General features: G+C 38.6%; 1 protein-coding gene across 5 annotated transcripts in view; it reads left to right on the top strand.

Annotated features, from left to right (window-relative positions):
- PIK3C2G (phosphatidylinositol-4-phosphate 3-kinase catalytic subunit type 2 gamma) overlaps positions 1 to 16,217 on the top strand; it is a 669,869-nt gene that overhangs the window by 466,764 nt on the left and 186,888 nt on the right. For all 5 annotated transcript variants that reach the window (XM_059886331.1, XM_059886332.1, XM_010805449.4 and 2 more), the window contains 2 exons: positions 8,123 to 8,303; positions 12,645 to 12,752. In XM_059886331.1, the coding sequence (XP_059742314.1) occupies positions 8,123 to 8,303; positions 12,645 to 12,752 (289 nt within the window). The remainder of the gene's footprint in view (positions 1 to 8,122; positions 8,304 to 12,644; positions 12,753 to 16,217) is intronic.

Below are 16,217 nucleotides of genomic sequence, written 5' to 3'. Positions count from 1 at the left end.
GTCATTTTTATAACTTTTATAATTTTTTAATCTAAAATTGTGTACTCAAATTGATCACCCATCTATTTCACCAGACTTGTCTCCTTTGTTTATTTTCATTAATTAGATTTGCCCCCAGAGCATCCTCAGGGCTAATATTGGAGAGATTAAAAAATATATATGCTCCATATTCTAAAGGCAATACAAACAAATGAAAACAAAAGCAAAGAAAAGGGAAAAAGGAGTTGCCAGTCCAGGTTCTATGCATGATACTGGATGCTTGGGGCTGGTGCACTGGGACGACCCAGAAGGATGGTATGGGGAGGGAGGAGGGAGGAGGGTTCAGGATGGGGAACACATGTATACCTGTGGCGGATTCATTTCGATATTTGGCAAAACTAATACAATTTTGTAAAGTTTAAAAATAAAATAAAATAAATACAATAGTAAATTTTGGCAAAGATATGGAGAAATCGAACCTCCATGCATTGTTTGTGAGAATGTACCAAAAAAAAGAAAAAGACAGTGTAAAACTTGGCATATTCACCATATCAACAAATAGCCCCACAGTTTCAGTGGCTTTTAGTAATAGATTTATTTCTCACTTATACCACACAGGCTGCAGATTTGCTATAGCTCTGCTAGGCTGCCCTGGACTTCACACAGCAGTGCTCAGCTCTGCTCAGCATTGTCTTCTCATTCCAGCACTGAAGGAACACCCCCATCCCTCACCCCCAACCCCGAGCAGGGACATGCTGTTCTCATGGCAGAAAGTACAAGACGGCAAACCAATCCATGATAGCACATTTAAAGCATCCACATGGACTTGGGCATACATTTTATCCAGTCATAGCCTACTGGCTTAAGCAAGTCACAAGACCAATCCTGACATGGGGTGGAAAAGTAGATGTTGCCTCTGGGAAGACACTGGAAGTCACAGAGCAAAGAATGTAGCTGTGTAAGCTTCACAGAAGAAAGCATGGCGTTGGGAAAAATAATCAAATCTACCACACAGTGTGAACACAGTGGAAAGATTATAAGTATGAACATATGGCATTCTGAACACACTGCTTTGGAGGTGGTAATAAATATTTGGTACATAAATTGCAAAATGGGGATAAAATGAAGTCAGTTCATATCTTAGGGGCTCTTCTCATATATTTAAGTGTTCCAGAAATGTATACAGTCTCCAGAGTATGTATTTCATTATCTTCTGAATTTATTCCTTCTTAATAGTTTTATATTCTTGTTGTCAGACCATGAACTCCTTCTTGCCAAATTCAGACTTAAATTGAAGAAAGTAGGGAAAACCACTAGACCATTCAGGTGTGACCTAAATCAAATCCCTTATGATTATACAGTGAAAGTGAGAAATATATTTAGGGGCCTAGATCTGATAGATAGAGTGCCTGATGAACTATGGAATGAGGTTCATGATATTGTAGAGGAGACAGGAATCAAGACCATCCCCATGGAAAAGAAATGCAAAAAAGCAAAATGGCTGTCTGGGGAGGCCTTACAAATAGAAGAGAAGCTAAAAGCAAAGGAGAAAAGGAAAGATAAACATCTGAATGCAGAGTTCCAAAGAATAGCAAAAAGAGATAAGAAAGCCTTCTTCAGCGATCAATGCAAAGAAATAGAGGAAAACAACAAAATGGGAAAGACTAGGGATCTCTTCAAGAAAATCAGAGATACCAAAGGAATATTTCATGCAAAGATGGGCTCGATAAAGGACAGAGATGGTATGGACCTAACAGAAGCAGAAGATATTAAGAAGAGATGGCAAGAATACACAGAAGAACTGTACAAAAAAAGATCTTCATGATCCAGATAATCACGATGGTGTGATCACTGACCTAGAGCCAGACATCCTGGAATGTGAAGTCAAGTGGGCCTTAGAAAGCATCACTACGAACAAAGCTAGTGGAGGTGATGGAATTCAAGTTGAGCTATTCCAAATCCTGAAAGATGATGCTGTGAAAGTGCTGCACTCAATATGCCAGCAAATTTGGAAACCTCAGCAGTGGCCAATAAGACTGGAAAAGGTCAGTTTTTATTCCAATCCCAAAGAAAGGCAATGCCAAAGAATGCTCAAACTACCGCACAATTGCACTCATCTCACATGCTAGTAAAGTAATGCTCAAAATTCTCCAAGCCAGGCTTCAGCAATATGTGGACGGTGAACTTCCTGATGTTCAAGCTGGTTTGAGAAAAGGCAGAGGAACCAGAGGTCAAATTGCCAACATCCACTGGATCATCAAAAAAGCAAGAGAGTTCCAGAAAAGCATCTGTTTCTGCTTTATTGACTATGCCAAAGCCTTTGACTGTGTGGATCACAATAAACTGTGGAAAATTCTGAAAGAGATGGGAATACCAGACCACCTGATCTGCCTCTTGAGAAATTTGTATGCAGATCAGGAAGCAACAGTTAGGACTGGACATGAAACAACAGACTGGCTCCAAATAGGAAAAGGAGTTCATCAAGGCTGTATATTGTCACCCTGTTTATTTAACTTATATGCAGAGTACATTATGAGAAACGCTGGACTGTAAGAAACACAAGCTGGAATCAAGATTGCAAGGAGAAATATCAATAACCTCAGATATGCAGATGATACCACCCTTATGGCAGAAAGTGAAGAGGAACTCAAAAGCCTCTTGATGAAAGTGAAAGTGGAGAGTGAAAAAGTTGGCTTAAAGCTCAACATTCAGAAAATGAAGATCATGGCATCCTGTCCCATCGCTTCATAGGAAATAGATGGGGAAACAGTGGAACAGTCAAACTTTATTTTCTGGGCTCCAAAATAACTACAGATGTTGACTGCAGCCATGAAATTAAAAGACACTTACTCCTTGGAAGGAAAGTTATGACCAACCTAGATAGCATATTCAAAAGCAGAGACATTACTTTGCCAACAAAGGTTCGTCTAGTCAAGGCTATGGTTTTTCCTGTGGTCATGTATGGATGTGAGAGTTGGACGGTGAAGAAGGCTGAGTGCTGAAGAATTGATGCTTTTGAACTGTGGTGTTGGGGAAGACTCTTGAGAGTCCCTTGGACTGCAAGGAGATCCAACCAGTCCATTCTGAAGGAGATCAGCCCTGGGATTTCTTTGGAAGGAATGATGCTAAAGCTGAAACTCCAGTACTTTGGCCACCTCATGCGAAGAGTTGACTCATTGGAAAAGACTCTGATGCTGGGAGGGATTGGGGGCAGGAGGAGAAGGGGACAACAGAGGCTGAGATGGCTGGATGGCATCACTGACTCGATGGATGTGAGTCTGGGTGAACTCCAGGAGTTGGTGATGGATAGGGAGGTCTGGAGTGCTGTGGTTCATGGGGTCGCAAAGAGTCGGACATGACTGAGCGACTGATCTGATCTGATCTGATTCTTGATGTTTCAAAGTGGCTTATGGACAAATATATGCTGCAAAACAACTATTGATTAGAAATTACATTTCAGCAGACTTGTACCATGTAATGCTCCCTATGTGCAAAATTCAAAAGAAGTTCAGTGCTATTTTTCTGAAAGGGCAAATCAATATTCTAGAAATGAGCTAGTTATAGGAAATAGTTATGTTTGCAAGACAATAAAATGTATCAGGTACCTCACTTTAGGGAAATATTAAATAAATCTCTCAACCAATTAGAAGTAAAATAAAGTTATAAAGACTAAAGAGGTACATTGTTTTTTACTTTTTAACAAACTGTTGAAAACTTATAGTTAATAATTCCATATCAAATATTGAATTTCAGTCTTTATATGTCCCAGGGTTATAAATAAATACACTTGAGTAATCGCATTCTAAAATTCAACCGTGGTCACTAAGACATGGTCTAGGAGCACACCCCTGACCCCCACCTAAAGTAAAAACCAATAGAGGCAATGGGAAGGGGAGGTCCTGGAGTGACCTGAAATCACTCATCTTCATTGTGCAGCTCAGTTTTCTTCCAAATGTTGTTTCCTCTCTTCCCTCACAGGAAATATACATGTGGGTGTGTATTTCATACATTCATTCATGTCTGACTCCTTGTGACCCCATGGACTGTAGCCTATCAGGCTCCTCTGTCCATGGCATTCTCCAAGCAAGAATACTGGAGTGTGTTGCCATGCCCTTTTCCAGGAGATCTTCCTGACCCAGGGATCAAACATGAGTCTCCTGCATTGCAGGCATATTCTTTACCATCTGGTTAGGATATCATGCTATTGAGAACTAAAATTAAGACCTACACCGAAGGGAGTCATGAGGCAAGGAGAGCTGGGCTGGTGTGATTAGCCTGTCCTGTCCTGCTGGTAGGCTGATGAAATGAAAACTAGCTGTCCTTTTCCTCCGGCTCCAGCAAGTCACTCACCACGTGATCAGAAGCATGATGTGCATGAAGAAATGGGGAAAAGCTCTAATTTCCAAGGAAAATCTCCATTTCATGCTGCTGGGGTTTGTGTATATGAGTTCACCACTATCCCCTTAACTTAGGCAAATGCCTTATGACATCCCAGAACAAGTATGCTCTGTCACCTGGGTTATATTTGCTTCTCTTCTTGTTTTTTGCCTCTCATTCTCAACACTACCAAAACCTTTAATCAGCTGGATTTTATGCATGTATTCTCATTTTAATGTTGTCATTACTTACAGTCCATTAGACACACGTAAAAAATAATATCAAGTTGAACTACTCCTGTATCTCGCGGCACTGGGATAAACAGGTCTCTGACATTTTGAGGTTTACCTCATAGTTTGTGGTCACATTGCCTGCATCTTAAGAGCCCAGTCTTTCAGCACCAAGTCTTATTCCTGTTTCTCAATCCCTTGACCTGAACTTTAAAAAATTATTTTTTTTTAACTTGGCATAAGCAATTCTGCTTTTCCCAGTGACAGTGTCTTGTGAAAAGAGTTTCTGTAATTCTCAGGGGAAAGTGACCAGTTGTTTTCCAGCCTTACAAACAGAAGCAGCAGGTAAAAAATACCACATGATGGGTTTGCCACTTCCTGCTGGTGAAGGTCATTGACACAGAATTATGTAACCCTCCACTCAAAATTGAATAGTCCAGCTTTCTCTGAATAGATTAAAATTAAAGTACATGTTAATTTCTCTCCTCAGTTAAAATGATTGTCCCTGACAACACAGGGATAGACTAGTTGACCTCTCAGGATCATTATACAACACACTATTATTTCAGTTCTGCACTGTGTAAAAAAACTTACAAGTTGAGTAAAAATCCATAGAGCTTGAACCAGGAGATCGTGTCATCATGGGAGAAACGAAAGTTTGAATGAGACATGTTCTATAAGGAAAATAATCACAATGAAACACACTGAGTTTTCTTCACTTAAAAAATTTTAAAGCACAGTCACATAATCTCTCCACAAATCTCCCCTGTTTTATTTTTTAATTTATTTTTTAAGGATTTTTTTTTCGATGGTGAACCATTTTTTAAGTCTTTATTGAATCTGTTACAATATTGCTTCTGCTTTATGTTTTTTAGTTTTTCACCATGAGGCAAGTGGGATCTTAGTTCCCCACCTAGTAATTGAACCCACGCACCCTGCAGTGGAAAGCAGAGTCTTAACCACTGGGCTGCCAGGGAAGTCCCTGCTCTGTTTTATTTCGAACAATGAGTTAGACTGATTTTTCTCCCCTCTTTGAACCAGCACTTATGAGAGAAGCAAATAGACTTCTAATAGAATTCAGTTCAGTTCAGTCACTCAGTCATGTCCAACTCTTTGCAACCCCGGGGACTGCAGCTTGCCAGGCTTCCCTGTCCATCACCAACTCCCAGAGCTTACTCAAACTCATGTCTGTCGAGTTGGTTAAGAGTATTTTGGGTACAAGCAATACAATTTTAACAATTCCTATGACCATACTCCCATTCCTAAAATATATCTTTTCTTTAATTATTTTAGTAAAAAGTTAACTTCATCTGTGCAGAATAACCTTTCATCATGTATGTAATAGTCAGGCAGTAATAGAGTTATATTTATGTTCTAAAAGTTTTAAATAATAATATCTTTAAAAACAGGTAACTCAGTATTTAAAAGGTATGAGAGTGTTGGCAAGCATCGATATGGGATATAGAAATATCGTACCCATCACTTCTTTACCTTATTGAAAACTAAGTAGCCTATACAACTGTATATTGCTGAGGTCCTCAGATTACTGTGAAAATCTCTGAGGTATACATGGGTATATGCTCAGTCACTTCAGTCATTTCCAACTCTTTGCAACCTCATGGACTATAGCCCACTTGGCTCCTCTGTCCATGGGATTCTTCAGGCAAGAATACTGGGGTGCCATGCCCTCCTGCAGGGAATCTTCCCCATACCAGGATAGAACCTGTGTCTCCCATGTCTCCTGAATTGAAGGTAGATTCTTTACCACTGAGCCACTGGGGAAGCCCCTCTGAGGTATACATTCTGCAGAAACTACCTTGAAGTTTTAAACGTGGATGCTTTCATTTGAGGCTTTCCAGTTCACATTCATACAACTCTTATTCTCCTGGACCCTTCAAATAATGACATGATTCATTTATTATGTCTGAAATCTCAAAATCTCATTGAAGGAGTAGGTGGGAAACTTTTTCATTGTCTGTTATTCTCCTTACATTGAAAACATAAGTATCAATAGATTATATTTTCATCAATACATCTTTAGCCCCTTGAGGTTTTTTTTAATGCTTTTCAGAAACAAGAACTATTATTCCACTTGGTTTATGTTTCCTTTGCAAAAGTCAAAAAGGTGAGAGAAGATAAGTTGGCTTCGTAAAAATGACAAGAGAGCAAGCCCTTTCCTTAAAAAAAAAGCAAATTCATTCAATTAATTTTTTAACTTAAATGTGTAGGAACAGAGAACATACAACAAATGAAAATAATGTGTTTCTTAGACTCTCTAGCACAATACATAGTGGGCAGATATGCAAAATTAGGAATGCAAAATGAAACTCATCTATATATATATATATATTAATATTTTGGCTCCTAGGAATTTAATCCTTTTTTTCAGCATTTCATTCTCATAACTTTCTTTTTTTTTAAATTTTTATTTTATTTTTAAACTTTACAGAACTTTCTTATAGTTCCTTGAATGGTAATTTTTTTTTTTCAGAAGAGAAGAAGACTAGAGACAAGTTAAGAATTAAAGAATCAATCAAAGAGATTTAAAGGAATCAGTCTTTTTTCCTTCAGTGTTTTAGGGCATAATAAAAAGTAAAGTTGAAGCATATTGGAATTAGTTTCAAGGAAATATAAATTGTTACATGGCAGAAAGAGTAATCCAGTAATTGTCACTGTTGCATTATCCAGCCACATGTCCTTCCCTTGTTCTGTTGTGCCTCCCGTGCTCATGACACAAGCAGACTGCCAGTGAGGGAAGTTGGCTTGGGGAGACTGCAAGATACAGCTGAACTAATGTTTGTTTTATTGACTAGTACATACTTTGAGCTAAGCCCTTTTGAATTAGAATCACATTAACTTTTTCTGCATTCTGTATAATTCTATAGGTTCAGAGATATTACCTTTTTTTTTTTTTTTTTAACCTCAACCGGCTTAAGTAAGTAGCCTAAGTTACTTGTTACTTGGAAGTTGTAGGGCTGAGATTTGACTCAGAAATACCTGAAAGCAAAATGAAACAACAAAAAAACACCATGTTCTTGCCTTTCTGGTATCTTCCTCCAGGTAATCAAGGGGAAGTGATGGAACAAAGAGCAATACATAGATATATGACAGTGTGGGGACATTATCTATTGAAGAAAAACAGAAAAACTTGGGGTTGATGGTTGAGTCGTCATTAAGTATAGTGACTTTTAAATACAATTTAAAAAACTTTGTCTGTATTATAATAAGTCAAAAATAGGCTCTTAAGATAAGTTATTTGTCATAGAACTTAAGAAGCCTGAAAGAAGAAAAAGTGCATCGTGAACTGAAATGAGGAATAGTGGGTCTCTTATTGATTTTTCACTCTCGGAATCTCATTAACTATCAGATGAAACTTGATAACTGGCAACAAATAAACAACATTTTCCCCATTCTAGACTGTTAAACTACCCAAAGCCATCACACAGATAAGTCTGAAATGCACTTATTGTTCCTGCTGGAGGTGTTTTAAAAAATCAGCTTTAGATATAAGAATTCTTTTTCTCCCTTTCCTTCAGGCTGCTAAAGGATGCACAGAATGAAGCTTATTTTAAAATCTGGTATCAGAAGCTATTGGCTGCACTCCAATTCTGTGCAGGAAAAGCCTTGAGGGATGAGTTTTCCAAGGAGCAGAAACTTATCAAGATTCTGGGAGACATTGGGGAAAAAGTCAAGACTGCTAGTGACCCTCAAAGACAGGTTTGTTGGGACATCAATGTTCATGTAATGAAGTTTTGTTTTCTTTTTCATTATGGTTCAATTAAGATTGAAGTTCATAACACTGAAAGTACGTTCCTTGACTGCCACTTAGTCATAAGACACTTCAATTAATTCTTTTGATTAAGTTGGTTTTTTTTTTTTTTTTGTCAATTTACTACCCTAATGTTAATGATAATTTCTATCACCAGGACATGGTTTTTTAATTTAAATAGCCATGTTGCACAAACAGTACCTGACAAGAGACCAATTTCAAGGCAATTTGACTAAAATGACCAGATGAAGTAATTTCCTCAGAATGGAAGCACAATTCAGACTCACAGAAGAAATACACAAATGGGACTTTTTAAACACCCTTGTCCAAGGGACAACATTTTGGTCTAAATTTTTCCAACTCTGCACTAATCAAAGTTACATTTTTAAAGGCACTTTTTTTTTTTTTGCCACAACAAATAAAATGAAATGCATGAAACAAATGAATAGTGGTGTGGATAGTAAGGCTTTCACACTAACATCCATGGATGGCAGTCAAAATATTGTCCCTCTTTCATCACTGATTATAATAAAGGACCTGGCTGTTCTTTTTCTTGATCTAATGGAAGAACACTTGCTCTTTTTAATTGTCTGCATTACTAGTTCCCTTCATTAGTGATGTAAAGAATCTACCATTGAGCAGATTCTCTTAAGCTCACATTCTAGATATAGAGGATAGTGAACTTCCATTCATTGGATTAAGAATGTCATTCAATAACAAGGACTTACTATGGTCTAGGAGTTAAGGATAGAAAGATGACTAAACCATGAATCTTGTCCTCAAAGGAGCTCATGGTCTCTCTCCACCCACTGTTTAAAATCAACAAGTTTTCAACAAAATGATACAAAAATAGTAGGAGGCAAAGTGTCCCAGAACTCTTTCCAGCACAAGATTTTTCTTACTGGAAATCACTTCATTTGGTAGTAATGCCAGAAACTATGCTACTTCACCTACATAGGAAAAAAAATGGAAAATAAAATGCAGAAGCATGGAATTTATTTTTAAATGGGAGGCATATAATCTCTGGATGCAGAGAAGAGCCTTAAGGCACATAACATGATAAGCAATGCAAAAAACATTTCTATGACTTCTCCATGTTATTGCAAACTCATTAGTTATTGTCTAATGGTAAACAAAAAGTTGAGCACAAGTAAAATAAATTTGGTTTAAAATGTACAAACTTTGTGTATAGGTTTGGTCTTTATTTCTTATATTTTAAAACCCCTCATGTATTGAAGATGCATACTACAGTCAGTACAGTGCCTTTTTCGACCAATTGCATCAAGTTTTGAAGTGATACTGACATCATCCTCTCATATAAATACATTTATCTCACCTTGACTGGCTGCTCCTGTGAGAACACCGCTTCACATGAAAACAGGAAAAGAAAAAAGAAGGAGATGGGAGAAGAATTTATAATTTCTCACAAGTTACTATAAGCTTTTTTTTCCCATTTTTTTTAAGCCCAATTAACAGGACTGGAAAAGGTCAGTTTTCATTCCAATCCCAAAGAAAGGCAATGCCAAAGAATGCTCAAACTACCACACAATTGCACTCATCTCACATGCTAGTAAAATAATGCTCAAAATTCTCCAAGCCAGGCTTCAGCAATACGTGAACCATGAAATTCCAGATGTTCAAGCTGGTTTTAGAAAAGGCAGAGGAACCAGAGATCAAATTGCCAACATCCTCTGGATCATCAAAAAAGCAAGAGAGTTCCAGAAAAGCATCTATTTCTGCTTTATTGACTATGCGAAAGCCTTTGACTGTGTGGATCACAATAAACTGTGGAAAATTCTGAAAGAGATGGGAATACCAGACCACCTGACCTGCCTCTTGAGAAACCTATATGCAGGTCAGGAAGCAACAGTTAGAACTGGACATGGAACGACAGACTGGTTCCAAATAGGAAAAGGAGTATGTCAAGGCTATATATTGTCACCCTGCTTATTTAACTTCTATGCAGAGTACATCATGAGAAACACTGGGATGGAAGAAGCACAAGCAGGAATCAAGATTGCCGGGAGAAATATCAATAAGCTCAGATATGCAGATGACACCACTCTTATGACAGAAAGTGAAGAGGAACTAAAAAGCCTCTTGATGAAAGTGAAAGAGGAGAGTGAAAAAGTTGGCTTAAAACTCAACATTCAGAAAACTAAGATCATGGCATCTGGTGCCATCACTTCATGGCAAATAGATAGGGAAACAGTGGAAACAGTGTCAGACTTTATTTTGGGGGGCTCCAAAATCACTGCAGATGGTGATTGTAGCCAAGGTACAGGGAGGGAGGTGAGAGGGGCGTTCAGGATGGGGAACATGTGTACCCTTGTGGTGGATTCATGTTGATATATGGCAAAACCAATACAATATTGTAAAGTTAAAAAAAAAAGAAAGAAAAAGAAAATAAACAGTGATGTGTTTATGAAAAAAACAACAAGAAAAAAAGACAAACAAAAAAAGACACTTACTCCTTGGAAGGAAACTTATGAACAACCTAGATAGCATATTAAAAAGCAGAGACATTACTTTGCCAACAAAGGTCCATCTAGTCGAGCCTATGGTTTTTCCAGTGGTCATGTATGGATGTGAGAGTTGGACTGTGAAGAAAGCCGAGCACCAAAGAATTGATGCTTTTGAACTGTGGTGTTGGAGAAGACTCTTGAGAGTCCCTTGGACTGCAAAGAGGTCCAATGAGTCTATCCTAAAGGAGATCAGTCCTGGGTGTTCCATTGGAAGGACTGATGCTAAAGCTGAAACTCCAGTACTTTGGCCACCTCATGCGAAGAGTTGACTCATTGGAAAAGACTCTGATGCTGGGAGGGGTTGGGGGCAGGAGGAGAAGGGGACGACAGAGGATGTGATGGCTGGATGGCATCACTGACTTAATGGACATGAGTTTGAGTGAACTCCAGGAGTTGGTGATGGACAGAGAGGCCTGGCGTGCTGCGATTCATGGGGTCACAAAGAGTTGAACGTGACTGAGTGACTGAACTGAACTAAACTGATATCCAGTGAAGAAATTTTAGTTAAAGAGAGCAGAGGTTCCCCTCTGTGTTGCTCTTCAGGCAAATCCAGGTATAGAAAAGACAAAGAGGACAGACGAAAAGAATCCCATTGTGGAACTTTGCCCCACTTCTCCTCCTTGTTTTTCTGGATTCTGGAAGCAGTCGATTCTGTCATTTGACCATGAGCCAGGAGTCAGAGCTGAGAAACTCTTGAGAGTTGGTCAAGCATCATTAATCTGATATCCTCATTTGTAGAAATGTACTTAAAAGTGTTTTCAAAGTAGGCCAAAAGTTTTTTGTTTTTTTGTTTTTTTTTTAATTATCATTGCTTTTCCCTCTTTTTGACAGGGAATACACAATTCTTTTTTTTTTTTTTACTTGAGTATAGTTGCTTTACAATGTTATGTTAGTTTTTTCTGTACAGCAAAGTGAATCAATTACATGTATACATGTGTCCCCCTTTTTTTGGAGTTCCTTCCCTTATAGGTCACCACAGAGCACTGAGTAGAGTTCCCTGTGCTGTACAGTAGGTTCTTGTTGGTTTTCTGTTTTATACCTAATAGTGTATATATGTCAGTCCCAATTTCCCAATTCATCCCATCCCCTCAGTTCCCCCTTGATATCTGTAAGTTTGTTCTCTTCCTCTCAGGGGATACACAATGCTAAAGGTGTTGTTTGGTCTCTGACCTTCCACGTGTGCAGAGGACTGTTGAAGGGAGTAAGTCAAGTATCAGAAATACACTCACTGGCATTTAGTAAACTATTTGTTCATATATGTTACTGTTTCTGACATTTATCAATTGTCCATAATTATCTTTTTTGCCATTATTGCACCTACTGTATGTAAATTTTTTTCTAAAATGTACTATCAGTATTAAGTGTAAATCTTAAGAGTTACAAACTAAGATTTCAGGGAATTACAATAAATGGATCATGTTAATAATTCCTTAAAGTAGGGGTTGCAAGTTGCTGGGTCACAGGTCAAGCCCCATGCATCATGTTTTGTTTGAACAGAACAGTACTTTGTTTTGCTTTTGTTTTTAATTTAAAGTGCTTCAGAAAGGGCATTCAATCTTTACGCCTTCATTTTTCCTGGGACTCCCTCTTGTTTTAGCCTGTTGCCTCCTCATATGCAGCTACATCACCCACCGACCCAAAGCACCCAAGTGTGTAACCCCTAAATTAACGAGTTTATATAATCAATAGAAGAAACATATAACTTGAAGGGAAAGTCAAGTTCTTTACAGTTTCAAAAATGCTTTTTCTAATGATCTTTCACAGGAGGTGCTGAAGAAGGAGCTTGGCAGACTAGAAGAATTCTTTTGGTGTACAAAGACCTGTCACCTCCCTCTGAACCCTGCCCTATGCGTACAGGGGATCGATGGTGATGTAAGTCGATGTATTCAGTAGATAAGTTAAGTATTTTTATTTTGTGTTGTTTAGGTTTTGAAATGGCAGAAACAATTTGTGAATTGTTATTATAATTATTTAAGAAAAATTAATTGGATCTCATCCAAACTGCATGATCTACTTGATGCACTGTGACCAGTTGGGATCACATTAACTGCATCAGCTATTTCACTGGTTTATTAATAGAAGCAGACTTTCAGTTCAGTGAAAAAAATAAAAATACTCCTTACTTAAATTGATTTCTTGACTTAATCAAAACTGGTTGGTTTGGTGACCCCATGTAGGCTGGTTTAATTTCATGCTTATTTAGATTATGTGTACACCCTTGCCTAGGACACGAATATATCATTAGCTATAACATCTCAGTTTTGATTCAATTTAAAATTCATTGATGTTCATGAGTCATGATGCTATGTGATATATTTTGTGATTTTACTCATGCCTGGAAAGCCCTTCTTAGCATCACTGAACTCACAAACTCCTTCTCTGCCAAGTCTCTATCAGTCACACTTGTCTGACTTAGAATCATTCTTTCTCCATGAGTTTTATTATTTTCTTTCTCCAAAATCCAAGACTAGAAGACTCTATTAAAAATGAATGATAAGTGACATTTAGAAGTGAAGAGATTAAACTTTCATACATACACAGTAAATGTTACATAACTGAAGTCTTAATAAGTCAAGGAAACAAATTTAATAATTAAGGGGAAAATTAGACCATTAGTATGAATAGAAGAGGGCTTCCCAGGAAGCACAGTGGTGAAGAATCTGCCTGCCAAGCAGGATACGAAAGAGACTCAGGTCTGATCCTTGAGTCAGGAAGATCCCCTGGAGAAGGAAATGGCAACCTACTCCAGTATTTTTGCCTGGGAAATCCCACGGACAGAGGAACCTGGAGAGCTACAGTCCATCCATGGGGTTGCAAAGAATTGGACACGACCGAGCATGCACACACCCACACAATGCATGAATAGAAAACATTTTGCTAAAAACTTAATGCTGTCACCTTGACAACTTTTCTGCTACAAAGACACCCTAAAAAGTTTCCTAATATACTTCATAGATGTATTTTGAACAAAAACAAAACATCAATTCCATAAGCTGAGGTGTCTATCAAAGCTAAAATCCAAATCATCACTGATTTTTTAAAAAATGTGTAACATTTTTATTATGAGTAGTATACACTGATTGATGCTAAAGATACATGGAAACTCGATATTTCAAAGACAGTGTATCTTTTTTTCTTTGGTTATAAGTATTAATATATTTTTCTAGCACTACAATCAAAAAACAGTTGGATCCAGTTAACAGTTTTTGAAATGAAAAGGAAGGTTTTTACATAAATAACTAGGTCATTTAAGCAGCCACATGAGCAATACATAGAAAGAACAATGGAGATTGTGAAGGCCAGATGTTATTTTTTATTTCTGCCTTATTGATTTGTTGTTATTGTTTAAGGAATATAAAGATTTTCTTTTTCAGTTAAAATTACATATCAAGGCCTCATGCAGGCCTTGGGGATGTGGAGCACTGGCTCTACTGGGTGGCTGTGGAAGTGTCCAGGTGAGTTGGCCAGGCCAAGGTCCCCACTAGCCCAGCAGTCAGCACCCAAAGTGCTGTGGCTGAGACCACGCTCCTCCCCTACAGCAACCCGCAGCCATCAGCACTTCTCCTGAAGCTGGCAAGTGCCCCAGGTGGAGCCATCTCTTTGCCAATATGCTCTGGTCAGCTCTGCTGTGCGTACAGCAATGAACAGGGAAAGTGGCAGGCGAAGCTCTCACCTGCAGGACATTTTAGTCTGTCCTCAGTCCTACTGAACAACAAGGAGGTCTGAATGGACACACATCACCTCTGAAGGTGCCATAAATGCAGCAAAATTCTAGTCAGAATCCACATCTGGTTAACCATCAGGGAATCCACACTTGTATGAAACTCTGGGAATGTAATGAGTATGTTAAGAGCTTTAGAGAAACCCCTCAGGCAGTGGTTCATCTGAGCACCCACTGAGGGGACAGACTCTATGGAAGTGAATGTGAGGAGACTTGTCACCACTCCTCCCGTCTCAATAAATATAGACAGGGAGAAACCTCATCAAGGTGACAAACAAGAAAAGCCTTCACTCTTCATTCCCTCAGAGGCACATCAGACAGCCCTTACTGGGGAGAAGTCTGCAGAATATCATGAGTGTAGGAGGCCTTCATTCAGAGTAGAATCTTTTTACAGCACCAGGCACTTCACACAGGTGACAAATGTTATGTTGAAATGAATGTGGGAATGCTCTCTGTTCTGATAGAAATCTTACTGACCACCAGAAAGTTCACACTGGGGAGAAGTCTTACAAGTGTAAGGAACGTAGTAAGGCCTTCAGTTAGAGTAAATCCAGTGTCAAATAAGATAGTCAGTGTCAGTCTTACTTGACACTGGGTTCCCCATGCCAGCGAACAAGCACATATGTGTTGGCAGTGTAGAAAAGCCTTCAGTCAGACCTCTAAATGTGTTGATTATGAGCAAGTTCACGCCAGAGAAAAGCCTTTTGAATGTGGCATGGCATGGCGTTTAGTCTAGTGAATACCTTACTTTATGCTACAGACTTCACACCAGCAAAAACACAATAAATGTGGAAAATACATAGTTGAGACTCACACCTCATTATATATCACAGAATTCACACAGGTTAGAAGTCCTATGGATGTAATAATGAGTATGGGAAGATCTTTGGTTATACCACCAGTCCTCTAGGACATCAGAAAGCCCATGTGGGGAGAAAGCTGATAAATGCAGTGATGGTGGAAAAGTCAATACTGAGCTTATCGTGTGTCAGAAGTCACTCTGCAAAAGAGACTTAGATGTATAAAACAGTCTTTTGGACTCTGTGGGAGAGGGAGCAGATAGGATGATTTGGGAGAATGGCATTGAAACATGTATAATATCATATAAGAAATGAATTGCCAGTCCAGGTTCAATGCAGGATATAGGATGCTTGGGGCTGGTGCACTGGGATGACCCAGAGGGATGGTACGGGGAGGGAGGTAGGAGGGGGATTCAGGATGGGGAGCACGTGTACACTTGTGGCAGATTCATGTTGATGTATGGCAAAACCAATACAATATTATAAAGTAATTAGCCTCCAATTAAAATAAATAATTTTTTTTTTTTTTTAAAAAGAAGTCACTCTGGAGAGAAGTCCCATGAAGGAGAGAGCATGGCAAAGCCTGCATACACAGTCAGCATTCTAGTTTAATCACCATCAGTTAACTACATTAGGGAGAAGCACTCAGGCCTGGCTCAATCCATTTCTTAAAACATGGCCCTTCAAGACAGAAAGCAAAAGTCTTCTTAGGTTTGGCTAAGCTTTCTTTATAAGAAGAATTCTCACCCCTACCTCTCTCATTCAGACCACTAACCACAATGGACCATTTCCTGTTTCACTAAGGGATGGATAGAA

Source organism: Bos taurus, chromosome 5 (assembly GCF_002263795.3).
Source record: "Bos taurus isolate L1 Dominette 01449 registration number 42190680 breed Hereford chromosome 5, ARS-UCD2.0, whole genome shotgun sequence".
Classification (NCBI taxonomy): domain Eukaryota; kingdom Metazoa; phylum Chordata; class Mammalia; order Artiodactyla; family Bovidae; genus Bos; species Bos taurus.
Note: the sequence above shows the minus strand (reverse complement) of the source record. Positions and strands in the feature narration are given on the sequence as shown.